The 21,451-nt window shown below is 37.9% G+C and overlaps 1 protein-coding gene and 1 long non-coding RNA gene across 7 annotated transcripts in view; one reads left to right on the top strand and one right to left on the bottom strand.

Moving 5' to 3' along the window:
* Nucleotides 1-21,451, top strand: part of LOC117216343 — a 109,694-nt gene that overhangs the window by 29,946 nt on the left and 58,297 nt on the right. For all 3 annotated transcript variants that reach the window (XM_033462993.1, XM_033462991.1, XM_033462992.1), the window contains exon 2: nt 1,799-1,977. In XM_033462993.1, coding sequence (XP_033318884.1) covers nt 1,799-1,977 — 179 coding nt within the window. The remainder of the gene's footprint in view (nt 1-1,798; nt 1,978-21,451) is intronic.
* Nucleotides 1-21,451, bottom strand: part of LOC117216346 — an 81,964-nt gene that overhangs the window by 10,730 nt on the left and 49,783 nt on the right. For all 4 annotated transcript variants that reach the window (XR_004489360.1, XR_004489358.1, XR_004489359.1 and 1 more), the window contains one exon: nt 14,601-14,805. This is a non-coding gene — a long non-coding RNA (uncharacterized LOC117216346). The remainder of the gene's footprint in view (nt 1-14,600; nt 14,806-21,451) is intronic.

The raw sequence follows: 21,451 nt of genomic DNA, 5'->3' as shown, positions 1-21,451 counted from the left end.
CTCTTCTTTTTTCTTTCCGCGTTTCAAGCTACACGCGCTCGGTTACGGTCCAATTAAATTTATCCGACTGTGTTTTCGACCTCGAGAAAAAAGCGTGTCCGCGATCCAGTGACTGTAAAAGGGTAGTAGAAAGCGTAGAAGAGACGAGGACAGGAGAATACAGCTGTTACATCCTTTTCCCTTTCTCATTATTTTCTTTTTCTTTTTTATGAATTTCGAAAGCTACTGTGATTCGTTCATCTCGAACATGAGTCATTATTACGAGTCTACAACGAAAAGCAGCTAAAATTCCCCGTTTCATTTCGCGCAAATGATAAAAGCTACCGCGTTTTCCCCCTCCGCAGTCTTCTCATCCATCCAAAAATAATAAATAAGGACAGATGTACTCATCAAGGATCATCAAGGAGAGTTGAATATTCCAGGAAAGTCGAGTCTTTTGCCAATCATTTACGAATCACTTTCGTACGTACCTTGAAATTTTTGAAGATTTATAGGTACGAACGTATGATCAAGAATTCGAAGAAAATGGGTCTTTTATGGGTTTCTTTCGTATTTCGAAAGATTTGGAGATGAAGGGAAACTGCTCCTTTTCTGTGGCTCGCCACGTTGTGTTAGTAAAGTCGTGATGAACCATGCTTTTATTCCCAACTTTCCTTTCGGATCAATCCCTGTCAATCGCGAATAGGTATCGTTCCATGTCGTTCTGATGATGATGGATGATGATGGAGAGACTGTTCCTAGGTATACTAACGAGGCAACCGTTCGAATAGAGCTCGCGACCATTCCGACGGACGAGTTCATTCGGGGAAACTCCAACAGATTACGGGTAACACGTGTCCAGTCGTACACGCAGAAGGGAAGAAGTCGAAAAACGAGAAAGAGACTCACATGAGATGAAAGAAAACGGATATCCCGATCTCGTTCCTCGAGATTAACGCGGATTAATCCAGGGAAAGCGAGGCGTTTAATGAGCAAACAAGATCCATGTGATTTTTCTTTTATCTTCCGCTGGAATATCGAGGAGAATTTTACGAGTCTGTTGGAATTTCTCGAGCCTTCCTTTCTTTTTAAGAAGAAAGAAAATATTTCAAAGAAGTTAAGTTTCTTTTGGGGTAATTCCTTCGTTGGCGGAAAAATGTATGAGCTACCGTGTAAGAGTTACGAGACTAATGGATTCCATTAAAAATGCTGCTTACAGTGGCTGCAAAAAATATTGCCATATTATCGTATTTATTACAGCGTTTGCGTATTAATCAACGGGGTCCAAGCATATTAAATTTCATATCATTTTGTATTTCTTTTATACGGCTACAAAAATCTGATACAATGAAAATGAATTGTAGAACGTATTAATAAAACGCCTAAATATGCGTTTTGTCGCCCTCCTGGATATTTGAAAATATCAGTAACATTAATTATGAAGATTCATATTAATTATGTTAGATTAACATTACAAGTAAACTGCTATTATTTGTTTCTAAAAAAAACATTGTACATTTATCATCTATTTTTAAAAGCCTTGGAATTTATCGAGTTATATTCCACTCTTCAACTATTCCACGTTAAAATATCTACTTTTTTTTTTTTTTAACCAAGTAACACAAAAGTGAGGAAATCAATAAAAATGGACTTGTCGGATCGTTTCCGCGAGGTTCTTGCTGTATTTTTTGTTATAGAGATCAATAGAAACAAACCATGACTAACACACCCACTAGCGAAGTTTCTACTTCAGACTATTACAACAACAATATACCTTTCACGAAATATAATTTCACAAACCCAATTGTTTTGCTTGTAGCGCCTGTGCAACTTCGTGAAATATCGAAGGAGGGCTCGCAGCGGCGTCCAAACGATGCCAATAATGACTCAGCCGAAGGGGATTTGCCCGTTTTTGAACCGACAGCGGCGAACGTCAGCGCATTCGTCGGACAGACCGTGTACCTGCCATGCCGCGTGCGAAATTTGGGAGATAAAGTGGTAAGCCGCAGTAATTTTCTTGCCAAATGGAACGCTAGTTACCCATCGAACCTTGTTGTTTCCGAAGACAGCACGAAGAAACGACGAGAAATTATGAGTGTTCTATATTTTCTCTTTTTATTTTACTAAACAGAACTGAGAGGAAGAAAAAAATGTTTAGCCTCGTAGATCGTATTTTATAAAAGCAGCGTGAGTTTTATAACCGATATGAAAAGTTGCACCGTAAAGGTGCCACGTAAAAATACCAAGGCTGAAACTGTCCCCCCGGCTAGCGTTTCGTTAACCAGAGGCAGTAAAGGTTCCTGCCACTTTTCAAAATCCTAGACTACAGGCCTTCTTATCTTGTTCCGTACTACCAGGAGAGAAGTTTTTGTTCGTGAATATAGCGACCTGTAACTTTAGAATAACCTGCTGGTTAATTGTCCTTGCAGAGGATATCAGAGATTATTGTTATATCGTATTTTATTTGGAATATTCAGACCAATTAAGGATCAATGTGGCAATTTCTTCCAACGAATTTACGTTACTGAACGTCGTTTTTCGATATTGCACTTACGCTACTTTCAAAGAATTAATTCATAATTTCTTCTTCACTGTTTCCTCCTCCACTTGGATTCTACAGTTTTATAAAGTTGAACGAAATCGAAGTATCCATAGCAGTATGACACGAACTATTTTTATTTCAAGTTATCCTTTGAAAATAATGAAAAAATAATTTTTCAAGAATGTCGAAATCAATATTTCTGATATAAACATCTTCCACTACATTTAATAGAAAGATAATTTTGCGAATATACGATCAGTTGACATGGTATTGAATTAAAAAATATTGAAAAACAAGAAACGTGAATTATCATTCTATGCTTTCCGTGTAATATATTGTTGAGAATTGTGGATCTTAATTGGCGAAATAACAGTAAAGGAACACTAAGGTTACACTTAGAATTCATATTAAAATAGTTTTAGATTTATTTAATAAACGATTTCCAGGATCTTCGTCGATATACATTTGCACGTGTCTCAGTACTTCCTTTGTCTCACCATCTTCTATACCAAACTGCCAACGGAACAGTTACGTTCATCTGTTTTTCGAGACGCCGCGCACACACATACTTCCACACACTCATATTCACATACGTGTGTCACTACTACGTGGCTAATCTAGTCTAGCACACAAAATTATACATATCTTAATGCATATAATAATTGAAATTTCACAATCATTTAAAAGAACGATGCAAGTATTCGTAAAAATTACGACCGTCGCAATCCTTTAATCTAGAAGTGATCGAAAAAATCAAGTTAAAGAATTTCATTTGAGAAGTATGTTTTATATATTTGCCCAAATGTTTAGGTGTACAACAGTGTGCCTCGTAACGTATCACCGATAAGCGATAGCGTAGATATTAACCTCAAAGGAAACACGTTGATGTCTCTGTGTTCCTTCCTCTATGTGCCTCGTTTTGATCGATTGTCACGAACACGCCAGCCGTGCAGGCTTTTAGAAGCAGTCAGTGTCTACGGTTTTCGTGCTGGCTGGTTTCTAATCGTGACCGCTGTATTTATTGGTCGGCCGTTATTACGGAAACGGCGATTTGTCATGGGCTGGTATTAATTACACCAAGCGGGGTGCAGAGATAACGGAGGCAAAGGGCTACGACGTCGCCGTTGTCGTCAGAGACGCGAGACAACCTGTTTGAATAGAAATTGGCCTACGAAATGGGAATCGGGGACTCGAGCGCAACTTCCGAAAATTAATTGTTACAGGGCTGTTGCAAAGTACGCACACTGCCGGAATACGGGGCTGTCTCTAATCGAAATTCTCCGGCCTCGTTGACTTACTAGTCCCTCTAGTGTATTTCATAATTTAAGCGAACTTACAAGTGAAACGATTCGATCGTGTGCGGCCATTTGCTACGTTTTGGAGAAATCTTTAAGGGGTAATTATGATCTTGGGTCGTTTTCAGATACCTCTAGTTTCGGAGAGATAGGCGGAATTTATTGGTCTTAGATAATGTTCCTAAGAAGCACGAATAGAGACCACACGAGAGAAGAGACTGGCAGAGATATTTAGCCCACTGAGAATCAAGCTTTATAGTAGTTCGCTATATAACTCAGGGACACAGGATAATTTTCATAATTTCTTTATGCTGCTATAAATATTGAATTCCTCTTCGTATGTTATAAAATTGTATGGCTTTAAGAACAGGTGTTTTACGGAAATACAAAATCAAACATTTTATAAAAATCAAAGACGCAAAATAATTTCTGTAATTTAAAATAAAAATAGTTCATATTATGATGCCATAAACACTTGAATTTCAATTGTCATAAAATTATAAGATCTAGATTATGTAATAGTATATACATTACAGAGGATGGATCACTATACAAATCGGAGACATAAATTAACTTTCACAATTGAAAATACAAATATTTTGTACTTTATAATAACTACTACAAACATTCGAATTTTATTATGTATTAATTGTAGGATCGACATAGATTCGTAAATGCCTGTGAATTTTCTCTATCAGGCGAGAAAGCCAACTATTATCTTAATTTTCCATTTTGCTTTCCAAACAACCACGATTAATTACAACGAACAATTCCTGTTGCCACGGACAAAGAATTCCTAGCGAGTCTCCAAAGTTTTTCCTCCTTTTTCTCCAGTGAACACTCTGGCTATTTAATTCTCGTTTCCGCGGATCTTGCGCATTTTTCTATTTCATCGGTCGATTACGGTGCGGGAAATCGCGAAATGTTGCTGAAAGCGGTAATCAACGATTCCCTATAGTCAGCATTTCCACCAGCGATAAAATCTTCTTGCTAAAATCTTTCTCTGTGTCCCGGAAGCAAACGCGGACCAGGCGATGGTTATAAAAGTTTTGAAAATCGATCGCCAACTATTAGAGAGAAGACATAACCTTTCTAGGGATTGGATGGTAAAGAGCGGAAGCAAAGTATGAAAGAAAAGCGAGGAATTTATGCTAATCGATGATCATAATCATTTCACGGGGAATCACGGATCGTCGCACGCCAGCAATAACCTTGTCTGGTTGATTCGTTTTGCTCATAGACAATCGTTAGGTTAAGGGTCGCTTGACGCCGTGTTCGCTGGATATCATTTCGTTTTACCGCTCGTCGGACGTCGACGTTGTATTATTTCTGAATCCGATTCTCGGTGCCGGCGTCAAAGTGAAAAAGCCACTTTCCGGCTATCAACTTTCCCACCAATATTTTCCAATCGATCGGGCCCTGTCCGATTTTTTCCAATATATATTCCTTCGGTTCTTTTTTTCGTCTATTTTTAACCGAACGATCGGTTGTTTGATCAAAGATCGGCCGTAACATGGCATAATGGACAAGTCATATTCGATTCTCGACCGATTAATATGAAAGCTAAATGAAATTTAATCGAGGAGTTTTATCGATCAAACGCTGCACTCTGATTTTGACTAATTTTTACCTCGTTCGGTAAAAGCTCGCGGTCTTATTGCAAATTTTATGCATTTGTGAAAAAGTTCCACGTGATAATACGCATATAATATGCAAAAATATGTAGAATAATATAACACGTTGAGGTGAAAGATTTTTTTGAGAAAAAAGAGCGGCTGTCGTTTTTAAAAAGTGAAACAGATCTCTATTTATGTTTGACATTTATTTGTGTGTATAAAAGTACGTTTGTACATAAACTTCCACAGTTCAGTTAACAGTATTTAATCTGCCGCTGGGGGGATTAATAAAAGCTTGCAATTTTTGTTAACAAAATATCAATCACACGGACAAAACACATTTATCTTAGGTTACAAAACACTGGTGTTTGATCTCCCATAGATTTGACGGTATCATATTAATGTCGAAATAAAGTCGTCATTGTACATGCATTTCAAACAATTTTTTCGTTAACGCTATTGTACTGCACCTGCGTCCGTCCATGAATATTTCACCGATTCGAATATCGTGGCTACGTCCTTTTTAGCTCGTTTCCGTGTAGATTGAAACCGTTTTCGCGACATGCTTTCGATTCAATTTTCCCTATTTGAATCTTACTCTGTTTTCTTCCTTCATTGAATTCGTCTTCATTCATTTTCTTTCCAATTGATTTATTTTTAATTGAATGACGATTTAAAGTTGTTACGGTGGTAAACGAAAATATCGAGACTTAAAAATTCTTCACAGTCTAATTATAAGGCAAATTAATCATTTTGAATCAAGTAACTCTATCTCATCCTACAGTATTCTGGGAAAATTCATATTAACCACGACTAGTGCTCGTGGTTGGTAAAGTAGTCGTATTTATTTTATTCCAACGCAGATTATTTTCGATCAATATTTACCAATACTTTATTTGACACGAAATGTTGGATGTAAATAGCGCAAAGTGGTCCGTGATTTGTTGACTTTGCCTGTGTCTACTCGCGGTTTTGATGGATGACCGGAAGCAGCCTGTTTCGCTGTTTATGCAAAACTCGAGGAGTCGGTGTCGTGCGCCGCCTATCATTTCCGATGGCGCATATTCGCCAGGAATTTAAGAGCAGAGTCCCGGTTTCACAGACGTAACTTGCAATTTCGATTGTCCCATATTGAAATATCGGGCAAATATCGGGCAAATAACGAGCAAACAGCGAGGCAAACAGCGGAGCAAACAACGAGCATTGGAAATTACAGTAATGTAGTTCGATATTTCCCATGTAATTCATTCCACGACCGCGTGTTTTTGATTTCACGACTACATCGGCCACGCTACGAAACGCGAATATCAGTCAACAATCGAAGAAAGAGCGGTTAGATTGATGGCAGTAGAATGAACCCGTCAATAGCCAGACACGAATCTATCTAGCAAACTTTGGATACTCTGGCAATTTTAAAAATCCATTCTACGCGGAAATTCAAACGGTTTCACAGGCTGATGGAACAATGGATGACGGTAGGACAAAGCTCGTAAACTTGACTGGCGATCGATGAATCATTTTTGTCACCTTACGATCGATCGATCATAAATTCCCTGGCTGGCGCTCATCGTTCCATCGAGCGAGGGATTAACGCGGTCCAATCAATACGTTTCCAACAACAGACCAGTATATCGCTTCTCATTCCTGATCTGTCACTGTCTTCATCCCCTCCACTGCACTGGAATTTCACCCCTTCGTCACGCTAATGTACTCGAAACGAGGACAAGAAGAAGACGAAAGGGAGAGAAACGAATCGGACACGGTTGAACACGCGCCTACCCTGATCCGAAAGTGACTCGTGATTTGTTGACCTGGTAGACAGGCCAAACAACGGTCTCATGATGGATCGTTGTGAAAAAGAGAGTCTTATCGGTCGGGTCAGATCGATTGCGCGTACTACAAGAACTCGAAATCGATCCTTCTCTCTCTCCCTGTTTCTCTCTCTCTCTCTCTCTCTCTCTTTCTCTCTCCGTGGCTGTTAGCTGCTGCCGCATAAATTGATCCACGCGAATTCCAGGCGCGCATTATTTATGGAAAGAGAGGAAGAGAACGGGAGAGAGCCGGCCATAAATATGATTAATTTTCGTTTCTCGTCCGAAAAACCAGCTGCACCATGGGAGATAATCAGCAGGCGAATATACACCGCGTTCCTGCCTATTTTTCCTCGCTCGAAATATGTTTGGAGCAATCGAATGCTCGTCACGAACGGCCGTTATCGACGTCGCCATTCCACCACAGCAGATTTCACGAATTTTCCTTCCCTTCCTGTGTTTTTCGACGAACTCAACACGCTACCTTGTGTAATCGCGTTGTATATTTTTTATTTTGCCCCAGGGATAATTTGAGGTGAGAAAATTGAATGTTTTGGAAGTGGATGTTGGACATGGGAGATATTTTTTTGGACAGGGTATTTTTTTTGGAGAAATTTATGATATCGTTTGCAGAATTATTTTATCTTTTTCCTCCTTTTTGTTTTAGGTGTTATTTCCTCAAATTAACTAGTTTTTGATAAAAGCACGTTTTCGTTAGAGCGCCCGACAACGGAGAAAGGAGGCTATTGTCCGGTCGAATTTCCAGTTTTCCAAATGAAATTGGACACGGTAAAGTCTCGTGTCGAAACTGGTCGGGGCGGGGAATTGAAAACTTGAAAATTGCCTATATTTTTGACGTTCTCGGCGCTCTATTTTTCCTCCAAACGGATCCATATATATTGTTACACGAGCGGAATAAAATGCCAGGCCCTCGAAAACCGAATACCTTTGAATTTTTCACGAGTGAACATTAATTCGTGTCGGCGACAGTAAATAAACGATAAACACTGCGGAATATATTTAAACAAATTTTCAACAATAATCTTGTTCCGACTTGTCGTCTACACAATTTTTACATAAACTCGTATTTATTACGTTTAACTGTCCATGGACAGTAAATTGTCCATTAACCATTTGCAAATTTAATTAAAAAAGAAAAGAATGCTAGAAAGAGAAATTTATGTGACATGTGACAAAACATAGTATCAGTTCTTTTTCTTTCACAAAATATTAAACTGTCAAAACCATAGTCGCTTTAATCTATCTTAATTCCAGTGAAAACACTTTTATTCCATTAACATCAAACTACTACACTCCATTAGTACTAAAATTGAGAAGTGTGAGTGAATTATTAATAACAATATTTATGAGTTGGTACGCGTTGTTACATATACGCGTTGACAAATTTAATTTCCCTCTTTTGCATTCATTATATTTTACATTTTTTCCAATATGTACCATACGCATTACCGTATTATATATAAACTTTATGCCTTCGTTATTATGCTAAATATTCTGGATTTCGTTCTTCAATTCAGCAATTTAATGATCGGGGATGAATACACAGGATAATCGACTAGACCTCAAATAATTCCAATGGCATTTAAATCGGATGGTTTGCTGATCGGCGGACCACGAAAATATGCGAATATTATTTCATATAGCGTGATAAAAAATTATAATAACTTCGACAGAAATTGTTCAAAAGGAATTTGCTATGTATCCGATACATAGTAGAGATTATTATTATATCAATCAATATCAATAAATCACACATTATGAAATATAGTACGTTAGTAATCTTTTTTCAGATATAATTTCGTTTTCATTTAATTTCTCTTTTGTAAAAGCATAGAATATTCGATTCAATTTCAAATATCATATAAATATATATATATACTATAAAAATATGTTGCAATCTTAGGATATAAAAGATTGAACGACGGTGAATGTCAGAACCTCGATCGACACAGTTTCATTTTATGTTAGAGTGATAACAGAAGCATAGCCACGCGATTGGTTAGCAAGATATTTGGAGGTCGAGCGTTTCCCGTGCGTTATTTCCGCAATTTCGTTTCGAGGCGAGGTAATACGGCCGCAGCCTGACGTCACGCTGGCTTAAATGGCTTTGAAGCGACGAATCGAGTGCAATTTTCAAATTTTTCCCAGCCTGTATCGAAAAGGTTTCGAACCGTTCAATTGTACACGATGTACCAGCGAAAACTACTTGGCAGCGAATAAAAGGAATAGGAAAAGATTTTGGAAAGAAGTTATATACATGAAATCAGGATTCACACGGTTTCTCTGTACTGCGTTTAAAGGTAGCATAGCATCAAAGCTGGGAATCTTCACAGCTGTACGAAGGCAGTGAATCATTTGTCACGTTTCAAACTCGAAAATTACGCGAAAAGCTGTTGGAGCCTGTGAGTAGCTTTCCTGAGGAACACGTAGTCGAACGTGTTCGTAACGCGATCCCGTGGAATCCGGTGTTTCCTGGCTTGAGAATTTTCGGATCTTCGAATTTCCGAATAATTCCTGCTTAGCGGAAATTCGCAAGCTTATCTTCACGGAATACGAAATGTCACAAATATGCATGAAATCCTTTTCTTTGCGATCTTCAAGTTTTTGTTGAAATTTCCGAGAGTTATTTCACGCGACCTCGAAGAATTACAATTATAACAGGGCCTCAGTTTATTAATGAAATTTCACACGTTACAAATTACAAGTTATTATTAGCGAGTAACTTTGCATACTTTCCGATAACAAGTTTGATAATCAAACGTGAAATTTTGCAAGTAAATTTCACAAATTGTCAATTAACTGATTATTCTATCAGAGGGATATTTCAAGAAGAAAAATCTATACTAACTTGTAACTTATAACTTACCAATTTACTAATATTACTAGTTAGTAAATTATTGTACATAGAAACACCGAAGCCCAGAAAAATACACAAGCATATTATAAAATCTGCATTCTATGCGTCAACTGATTGAGACGATATGTGTCTTCACAACTGCCTGCTTCCATGCGATTTTTACCAAACGCACATAAATTGCTCGATTTTCTAATCATTTTCTAATCACGTTGCTTAATTAATCCACTAGATATACTATGCATTTGTCAATCTTTCTCCTTTACTATGGTCAAAATAATTCGCATTAGACGAAGAGGAACAAGAAAAACCCTCGGAGCCTCATCAAGTATTATCGTAATGTTTACTTTCCCAGAAAAATATTCGTCGTGTGTTTACCGATGAGAAGAAACCCGTAACATGATAATGCATTTGGCACGGATCAGAGAAAACGGACGAGAGAACAAGAGAGAGAGAGAGAGAGAGGGGGGGGGGGAAATAGAGAGCTACGGAATTTTAATTATGTACGAAAAAAGTTGCCAAGTAAAAAGCCTTTTTTCATTAAGATTACACTCGACCAGGTACTCGTGCTCCCTAAACAAAATATTCGTTTTCCTGTTATGTTCTTAACACGAGAGAGAAAGAGAGCGAGACGAAATATTATACAAAGAGTGAGAGAGTGAACGAAGCAGGCGGTGAACGAAGAGGAAAGGAAGAGAAAGGGAGGCACAGCAGTCTCGAGTGAAGAAAGGTGGCGGAGAATGTACGCGTAAAAAAACAGAGGGAAAGTAGCTTGGCATTTCAAAGATGAGAGACCACTTTGCGCTTAGAAGGAACTGCTTTACTTTCACAGCTTAGTAAATGCGCGAAGGTGTGCTCGAAGGAAGAACTGGCTTCCGAGGCAAGGAGGAGGGAAAATAGAAGAGCCGAATGAATGAGGAAAAATAAGGAAGAATGGTTTGGAATAGAAAAGGCGAGGAAATACGACAGAAATGGTTCTCTACTGACCGAAAGCCGAAAGCGACGATTCAACACTTTACCCGCCTATTGGATTTATGGGGACAGCGTGGCGCTCGTGTGGGCCGTTTGACCGCGAAATTGCGTAATTAAATTAGAGCCGCCTCATATAATTCGATAATTAACATTCCAAAATGGGTCGGCGATAGCTCGCGAGCTGGCGAACCACTGGAAAAATAGAACGTGGCTGTAAGTTAAAATTGTTTAAAGGACCGTTCGTATCGGACAGTTTATGGTCGATCTATATCGACCGGATCGGAGTAATTGACTATGTCGCCGACGATGGATTGCTCTCAGGAAATATGTATTGCTCAGAAGCCATATTGATGAATGAACTCTATAAATTGATGATATATTTTTTACAGTTTATTTCTGTATTCATAATTGTTGATTTTATATGGTATAATAAATTTATTTGGTGAATTATTGCTTTGAAAAGTTGAATTGAATGGGAAATATTCATAGAGCGTACATAACATATTCAGTAGGTAAAATAATTCCCTACCTAAGTTTCAGTTTTCAAATTATACTCCTAAGAATTTGAAGTCCATTAATCTCGTACTCGGGTAATAAAATTGCGAAATTTCCGAAATTAGATTGACTTCTAAGAAACTCGTCTATTATAAAACTTGAATACTTTCGAGACTTCGAACTCGCTGAGACGAAATTAATTTTCAAACTTAAAATTTGATATAAAAATAAGGACAAAATTGGCGAGGGAAAAAGCTATTCGATTTTAGAGCAATGGTCGAAGACAAATTATTATTGTCGTAGGAAGTGTATTTCGAAAAGAACTCCGTATGGATGGTCTTCACGACACATGCCATTTCTGTGAGGGGCGCGACGTTCAAGGAACAAGTTAGTCCTACGAGCTCTTTTCTCCGACGTGTCACAGTGGGAAGAGATAAACTCGACTGGTTGGAAAAGCTGAAAAGCACTAGAGAGACTGTTTCACGCTGCTCGCAACTGTTGGAAGATGAGATTTCAGGCTTTGAAACTAAGATTTCGACTTTCTTTCCTTTCGAATACTTTTCCTACACTAGTCGATGAAATTTGACGTTCTTTTTTTGACGAAGAGACACACGGTCATCACTCGAGACTGGTGTACTTCTTGCGTAAAATCATTGCGTCGAATCATTAGAATTCGAACGATTGTTTCACAGTCTGTATAGTAAGAAAGATATAAGAGAAGAAGAGAACTTTCGCGATGAAGTTACTGGACGAAAGTCGAAACAGTAGATCGAGTCGCTTACTCATCAGACTAGGCCTGAAGAAATGAAATATTGACGTGCTTTGAATATAAGAATTAGATCAGATAAGAGTATCTTCACATTTTGAATTTGAATTTCAACCTAAAAATTTGATCTTCGACTTGAATATGAAAAGTTGAATTTAAAGGTAGGAAGTGAGACTTGAAGGTTTGAATTTATATTGGAAGATTTGAAATTAAATGTAAACTAGGAAATTTCAACTTGAGCTTGAGCTTGAAGTTGAAGAAATTTCAGTTGAAATATGTAAATGTTAATTTTATTTTGGAAATTTGAATCTGAATCTGCAGATGTTAATTTTATTTCGAAAATTTGAATTTGAACTTTTAACTTATCATTTTAAAATACCGTCTTCTTGCTATTTAGTCGAGACGCAGAAGGGAAAACTTGTTAGGAAGCTGTAGTTACTGAAAATAACGTGAACAATGGTTGAAACGAAGAAGCGTTCCATGCTGCTTTTGTTTGCTACCTCTTTAAGCGTTGGAGTATTTCAAAGCTTTTTAACCTCTTGATAACAGTCTTTTTAATAATCAAGTAGCATTAAAGATGCAAAATACGCACAAGCTATAACAACCCAGAGCAAAACAGTGTGCTTTTTCACAATGATCAACGTTTATGAAAAGGATTTAATGTCAAATCACCAGCGCACTAACGATCTTCGATTAATTAAAAAAAAAGAGAAAATACGATGAATATATTATTCTCTTCATATTTAATTCTGTTAAATACTTCTCATACATTATACGTTATAATTAAAACTATGAATTAAGAGTATCTTAAATTAATTGAATATTGCGAAGGCTAAGCAAAATTGTGATACAGAAACAATACACGGAATTATTGCAATGTGTACGTCGAAGTGACCATAAAATTCCATTCGACAATCGAAAAACGAATGAAAGATAAACGCGTCCAGGCGAACGGGCATCGATGAGCAAGCTATAAAACAAAGCCTTAGTCAATTGTCAGGACCGATGGTTATATCCTGAACTGGAAGGAATCGAGCAAAAATAGAGCGGACGAATAAAAAAGAAAAAAAAAGGAAGGAGAACAGATAACAAAAATATCAAATCGAATATGTTTCGAGCGAGACCCATTTTACTTGCCCGGTCAGATAAATTCTTTGGTTACCTTTTTCCCTTGACAGCCGATTTTTTTTCATCGAAAAATCGTGGACGAATACACAGGATGTTGCATGGCTACCCTTCGAACGTTCAAAATAGAAAGGCGACTGATATTAATGTCTCTTAAAGGGATACGCGTAAAGGAAAGAAAAAAGAAAAATAAAGAATAACGAGATCCGATGGAACCAGCGGAAAAGCTATGCTGATAGAATATTAGTAGAATGGCGGAATAGCTGTAGCAGCAGTGCGGTGAAATGAAACGAATTGGAGGAACGAGAGAAGTAGTATTAGTGGAAGCTGAGCTAGTCGTACATTTTCGAGGTGGATACCATTTTAATTACAACCACCGTCCATAAGTCGATCCGTATGAGAGACAACATTTTCTCGGTTTAATTAAGCGGTCGGCGTTCCTCTTTGCTGAGGTCTCTTTCGCAAAACGAGTGACGTTCTGGTTGGACATCGATTTATCAAATTATCCTTTAAAGGAAGATGGTTTTTCGTCATAACCGGGGAATTAATCAAACGTATTTAATAATTTCCCTTGGCTTTATGTGCCAGAATTGAATAAATATGGGTGTATTATGTTAAAAAGTTGTCGATAACTTGTCGACGAAATTTCACGAAATTCCAAATTACACCGTAGTGTAAATATGCAAAGCAAGTTAACCTTTCGATTTTCAGAGATGCAGCTCAGTTATTTGGTTTGCGTTTATTAGCGGACCGAAATTTTCCCACTGACGAAATGACCCTTTTTGGTCATGTTCACGGCATTTCCTAATTTTCCTTCATTTAGACCCGATTTAAAATTCACGTTGCTTATTTCACCCCGTGAACAATCATCTGATTTTTTGAAATTTTGATTTCGACGTTAAAAAAGTGGTAGCCCCGTAAAATATCCGATCAGGTACGTAATAGATTTTCCTGAAACTTACGTGGTCAATTTTCAACGTTCGAAAATTCGAGCAGAATCTGGCTCCATCGTTTCACTCGGTTGACGATCAAATAAGAATTGATCAAAGTTTGATCGACGAAAACGGAAAGACGTGACTTCGAGAGAGAGAAATTACCGAAATGGAGGAAAATTGTGAACTTACCAATTAAATTCTGGAACGCGATGTGTGTCTGGCAAAACGTCGACGCCATCTGGCTTCATACTTTACTTCCATCTGGCAGGTTGCTGCTTGAAGGATGTCGATAGAATCATGCGATAGGTCATCTAATTGTTTTCCTCGGCAACTTCCAGAAAGGGTATTTTGTCGTGACAAACGACGTTCCTCTCTATCATCCAGTCGGATATTTCTACGGCAAAAAACAACGTTGATCGTGAGCAGAGAAAAGTAACCTTTGTTTCGTTCTTCTCCACTTTTCTTTTTTTGTTTCATAGAAGAAACTTTTTATTTTCAGACAGTTGGGCAGCATCGTAAAATTCGAAGTGAGAGCATTCTTTATTTTCAATGGCTGCTGAGGGAAACGTAGTTTCAAGAGAAGAGCTCGCAATTAGAAAGTTTTTGAAAACAGAATGGAACGGAGACAGAACAATTAAGACAGGAGAATTAGAATTAAAAATTTCAAACTTTCAGCTGCGAGAATTCGAGTTTCAAAAACAAAAACGAAAGAACAGAAACGTAAGAGAAATATCCTCTTTTCCTCTTATTTCATCAACTTCTTGGTTTGATCAACGGAAAAATTTTCATCGTAATTTTAGTGAAAACGGTACAATTATAATCATGTTATATTAGATTTTTAGACTAAAAAGCATTATGTGACGAGTAACAGGGAGTTTAAAATTAGTTCTTGCCTACGTGAATGTTAGAAATTCTTCGATTATATAGTTAACGATTATATTCTCAACTATATTATTGTACAATATAGTACAGTGTATTATATCACAGCAGAGAACTACAGATTGATATAATTGAAATCCATTGATTCTGCCCACTACCTATGATTTTTCATTCATATAATAATACACGTTCAAATAATTGGATTCAATCAACGCAGATTCGTTGAATCGGACATTTGGATGAAATAAATGGATTTCATATAAACGAATTTCTACCTGATCATGTCAAATGCAATCTTGCTTCGTAAAATTACGGTGTTGTTTCATATCCATTACCTATTCAAATTTTCTTTATCGGGCACTATATATGAGTTACTCAGGAACTACATTGATTAACTTCATAAGTTAAAAAATTCTTAGAGAAGTTCAATATTAATTAATACTTAGACAGTGAAATTGAGAAATTTCGAAAAGTCGAGTTGATGAATTTTACTTCTGAAAGGCTGGTATTTTAAAAAGGTTACAAACATCGCAACAACGCAATTCTCAATCAGTCAATAATTCATCAATCCATTTCCTTTACATTTGCCAGTACACGAGAAACTAGTATTATTCTGTTATTTACGAAGGTAGATATCTTTACCACGGTCACCTTTCCCACTGCAAGCAGCAGAGATTAAATTACTTTGGGCTGGTCGAATTAAAACGCTAATAACCAACGTCCGATATTTATTGGACAGCTTTAGCAGAGTTAAAGTCGAAATCCGTGCGCTGTTCTACCTTCCAGCGTTCTTCTCTATCCGATTCTAAACCTCGTCAGTGCCTCCCTTTCCCTCGTTACGCCTGCACCTTTCACCCTTTCCACAAAAGCGTCCGAAACTTTTACGAACCCTCGAGAGTCTGGTAGCGCCACCATTGTTTCCCAAACAGGGGTTGTTACCACTTTTATGAGAGAGATTTCGAGCTTGGCCGGGTAGATAACTTTGCTACGCTCGTCGCTTAATCGGCCGCCTCTAACCCTTTTTCGCCACACAGTTTCAACCCCTATTCGTTCGTGGCCGACCCAGTACTCTTCCCCTCTTTCGGAATCAAGTGATTTCGGGATCAACTATAACGACCCATTTCGGGTTTCAACCTGGACTGTTTACGAGCCATGATTTCTTCTCTATTTTTACCCTGCTCAAAACGAGGATATGGAAATTCCATGGAAAATCGTGCATCCCTTTCTACTCGCCAGACAGCCGGTAATTTTCGACCGGGCAGAATCTGCTGACGCGAATTTCTAAACCTGACGAGCGTCATAACTCGTCCTATAATGCCGCTCTTTAATCGTAGCCACCACCCTGCGTTGCTTTATGTGACCCGTGTCAGTGATAACGTCGAATATATAGCGCCTATTAAGCCGGATATTTTTCAATGAAACTGTCACAATGGTCTCTATCTATTAGAACGGTTGTATCTTTTTCTGTTTGACTGATATCCCAGCCGAATCGAGCGAGAGAACGATCGTAGGAAGTTAAGGAAGATAGTTCTTGCTACTTGGAATTATCTACACTGGTCATTGTAACTTTCAACTCTGTATCGATCGCAATACACGTACTTTTGCACTTTTATATTTTTATGACTTCGCGAAGGGACGTGACTTCGCTGTCGTATGTGTTTATTAAATATTCATAGTTCAATAAATGATCGTAAAAAATTGTCCTTCCCTTCTACTCTAAATATTCTACCTTTTACAACTTTCAATTCTATATCAATCGTGACACACGCTTTCTATGCAGTTTTGTAATTTCTCCGAACACCGAATCATTTCGTTTGTGAACTATATCGTAATGAATACTCTTCGACAACTCGATTCCAATAAATACTTAACATCAGTTCGAATGAATCAGCTTGAGAGAAGAGAAAGGCACGAAAACAAGAAAAATCATTGGACATAACAAAACGAACGAAAGAAAATGCGTCAGAGAAAGTAGACACATATTGATTGTAGCGATGATAAAAAAGAAAAAAAGTATATCTACAATTAGCACGTTAATAGTATATATTCATCTGCACGCCGATACCATTTTAGACGATGATACAATATCGGTTTTTTCGTATATATCGAATCGAATAGCGGTAGTGTGGCGAAACGAGGCTCGTTTTTTTAGGAGAGGCTGGTTTTAGGGGATGGCCAGAGAGGTTGGGAGCTAGTTTTATCTAAGCGTATCAACGGCCGAATGTGGGCCAGGTCCGGCGTTCCTGTCCGGGCTAAAAACGCCTATACGCGACTGCCGCTATCGAGCAGTTCTCATCCCCGATTAACTTTAACGCCGCACCGGCGGCGAATGTATAAAAATTTCATCGAACGGCATCGGTTACCGCTTCAGGACTAACGTGTACGTAATGAAAGCGCTACACGTGCCGCGAAAAATAACGATCCACTCAGCTTCTATCCTTTCTCCCCTCTATATTTCTGTTTTTGTTTCTTTTTTTATCTTTTTTCTTTCGCCACTCGTCGACCCGACGAAAGTATCAGAGGAACGAAAATGAACTGCGTTCAAATCGAGCCACTCCCGCGGCTCTACGTTTCCGAATATTTCGGTAATTGATATTTGAAATTGAACCGCGTGGACGTTTGTTTTTTTCTGCCTGGCGTTTCCTGGTCGCGGAAAGCAGAGGGAGCCGTTCCTATGTTTTTTAGACATGTACGAATCTCTGCGATCGACGGTTTGGATTAGCTTCTTTTCCATGTTTTATAATTGATCCAACTGTACGGTCTTTCTCCACTCTTTTTACCCATGGAATATCGTTATCGATCGAAAAACTGCTTTGAAGATTAATCATTGTGTAGAAAGTTTCTGGTTGCCGCGGTATTCTCATTGGATAGCGCTCTTTCGTTTGCGGAAGTGAGGTTTTCAGTACTCTGTCGAACTCTCCAAAAGCCGAGAATATTTTACAACAGCCCCGACCTCGACTATTCTCCGGGCTAATTAGTTCGTTTAAAGGAATCAGCTTTATCGAGGTTGATTAAAAGAGTGCTCGAATAGAACACAGAAGACGAGAGCGGCGATGGAAAAAGGAGAGGACGAAAAAGGTTGGACAGAATTCACCTCATAATCTTCGTAGCCAAGCGTCCTCTTCGTTCCCCTTTTACCATCGGTCTCTCTGGCGAAGCGCTCTCCTCGATAAATCACGTGCTCCAACGACGTGTAAACAAGGCTGACTTAATAAATCTAATTATCTGCGGGAAGAGGCGAGAAAGCGTTTCCACCGAAGGAAAAATAATTTCTCGCGGAAGAATTTTTCGGTTCGGATATCGGCGTCGCCTCCCGTGTTCGATCGACTTTAAAACTGTCCGTAAGGGAATATTTATTAGTTTGAAGAGAGATTCCTCGGGTAAATGTCGAACGTTCTAGCATACAAATTTTATGGAAATTCCCTGGGGCATCGTACCATGCTTCCGTTCAAGCGATTTCTATAAATTTCGCCGGTGCATTGAAATAAACGTTCCAACATACAATATTTCTTCCTCTTCGTCTTTAATAATGTTCGCAGTAACGTCTAAATGTTTCGAAACAAGGGTTCCTCATTTGCTAAGCTATTTAGTATATTTCATACTAAATCTTCTTAGAATCTTCGTTTCATCCATATCCATTTTTCTCTCGCTTACCTTTCCTTCTTTTTCTTTGGTTCATCATCCCTCTTTAAAATCCCCCTTTCTTACAGCAGTTTCTGATTAGGGACTTCATATTGTATTTCATCAAGTCTCTCTTACAGGGGATTCAAAGGACCAATTGCGACTAACTCTAATCCAATCGTGTTTTACCGTCTTTTTATCAAACTAGAACCGTCACGAAATAAATCTCACGTCTTTCTTCTCCTTAAATTTTCTCTCTCTTCTTTCTTTTCGCTTGCCATCCTTCTTTTTCTACGCTTTCCCCATCGATTATACATACAATACATTCGACAATGCATTGCGTGCGTATTGGGAAGACATTGATGTTATTAAACGGTGCCCACACAGGTGTCACATATAGCGCTTATAAATTTTAGTGCCCACTTTACACGTGTTTCATATATATTTTGCACATGTTTCATTTATATTTCATATTCGAAAATAATGTATTAATAGAGATCATAGTAGACTCATTAAATCATTTATATTTCATATTCGAAAATAATATATTAATAGATATCATAGTAGACTGGTTAAATTTATTAAATTTAACGCGTTAATTTAGTGATTCTAAAATGTCTTTCATCGTATAGCTGGTGATCCGTATATTAGTTTAATACTCTAATTAACTTTCGCTTTATTAAATTCGATTATCTCTCGTGTTCAAATGTGTACAATTATTTCAATTATTTTTACCTTATCCTCATTGATATTAAATTAAATTAAATTTCTTAAAATGCCTCTCATCGGATTTTTAGCATCTCGTACATTAGTTCTATCATTAGCTAGGTTGTGTTTCGTCAAATTTAATCATCCCGTTCATATTCGTATAAATGCAGGAATGTTATATTATTAATTAATAGAAAAAACAGTATGATAAACACAATAACGTTGCACTCTCACAAAATCGAATATAATATCGCGTTTCGCGTATTCGTTTCTCTCTAATTCTACGTCACAACAACACGACGAACTTCTCTCGACCACGATAAATTGAACTCTGACAGCACTTTTCACACTCATTTTTCCCTTAACAAACCTTGGTAACGCTCACAACACTCCTTGACGACATTAACATATCTTGACAACGTTTATAAACAATCACCCCTCACGCCACGTCCTTCCCTGATGTCATACCATACCACATAAATATTTCTCTTTCCTTTTTCTCTCTCTTTCTATACGTTTTCTTCAATCTTATCTCTGAGACAATTTACCAGCTGACCTGGTAATTCCTACTTTTCTTCCTACTTAGTTTTTTACATTCTCTGTTCCGGCGTTTTCTCTCTGCAATTTTCCCACCACCCATCGACTTCTCGCCGTATTTCCTCTGTCGTGTGTCGCGTCTTGCTTGTACCTTGTACCCATGTCAGGTTCGCTTGTCGTTGTCGCGCATAAGGGCCCGTCATCTCGATTTTACTCCTGGTGGAAGTAAAATTTCTCTGTGCAACGAACGTCGTTATTCTCGTAAGTTCGACGGAGACAGTTCCCTCTCTCTTTCTCTCTCGCCTGTTTTCTTCAAAACTCTCTTTGCCTTCTTCTCGTCCGGTGAAAATTCCCACGCGAGGCACAGTAAAACTCCGTTCCACCACGGAACGGAGTTTTAACAAGTTAAATGGCACCCTTCTTCCACTCTGTGAGAGATTTCAGCCCCTAATCTAGACGTAAGAGAAAACGCAATCGATCATTTTCTCAGGTAAATCTCTGACTTTAAATGAATGCAGATCGTTATTTGGTTCAGGATCACCGATACTGAACAAGATCGTAACAGATATTTTCATTAGTCGAGTGATAAAGAGAACGCTTTATTTGGACTGATAAAGAAACTTTACGTGCTATCTTTATTATAGCGAATACAGATTTGCGAAAATTGTTGGATGACGAGTGTCTGAGAATCAAGTAAACATTTATGGTAGAGTATCGAAAGAGAACGAGCACTGATTTATATTGGAGTTTGCACGTAACAAAAATATTTGTTGTGTTCTTTCAAATTCGATAAGCAAGATTGTACTTCAAAATTTTATTAACTAATTAAACGATAAACGTACTTAGCTTTGGTAGAACTGATTTTTAACTTCAATGCATCATACGTTCTTTATGAGCTCAGCAAGAATATGTTCCAATCGTTAATGATTAACAAAAGAAATTTCTTCCGAATTATGATAAAAGATACCAGAATTTTTATGCGAATCTATAAGAAGATTATTTTACTTGATTTAGAAATTATTGTCTTTATTTGATTATTAAGTATAGCTTCTACTACATCATTTTGCAAGTAATGAACAAAAATCTGTCTGGAATTCAACATCGCTACACGATCTTTATTTTCAACTCCCTTTTTCTCTTCTGTTCGGCGTCTCTGATGCATGCACGAGTACTTTTTACCTTCAAGAATTACTTTACTCATCCCGCGTCACTTATCTCGAATTAATACGCCTTTCAGCACGCCCGCCGACGATTTTTCCCTTCAGCCACTTTGTTCTGAGTAATTTCGCGCGAAT

This window comes from Bombus bifarius, unplaced genomic scaffold (genome assembly GCF_011952205.1).
Source record: "Bombus bifarius isolate JDL3187 unplaced genomic scaffold, Bbif_JDL3187 scf7180000010271, whole genome shotgun sequence".
NCBI classification, from domain to species: domain Eukaryota; kingdom Metazoa; phylum Arthropoda; class Insecta; order Hymenoptera; family Apidae; genus Bombus; species Bombus bifarius.
The sequence above is the reverse complement of the archived record's forward strand: the minus strand, read 5'-3'. Positions and strand labels throughout refer to the sequence as shown.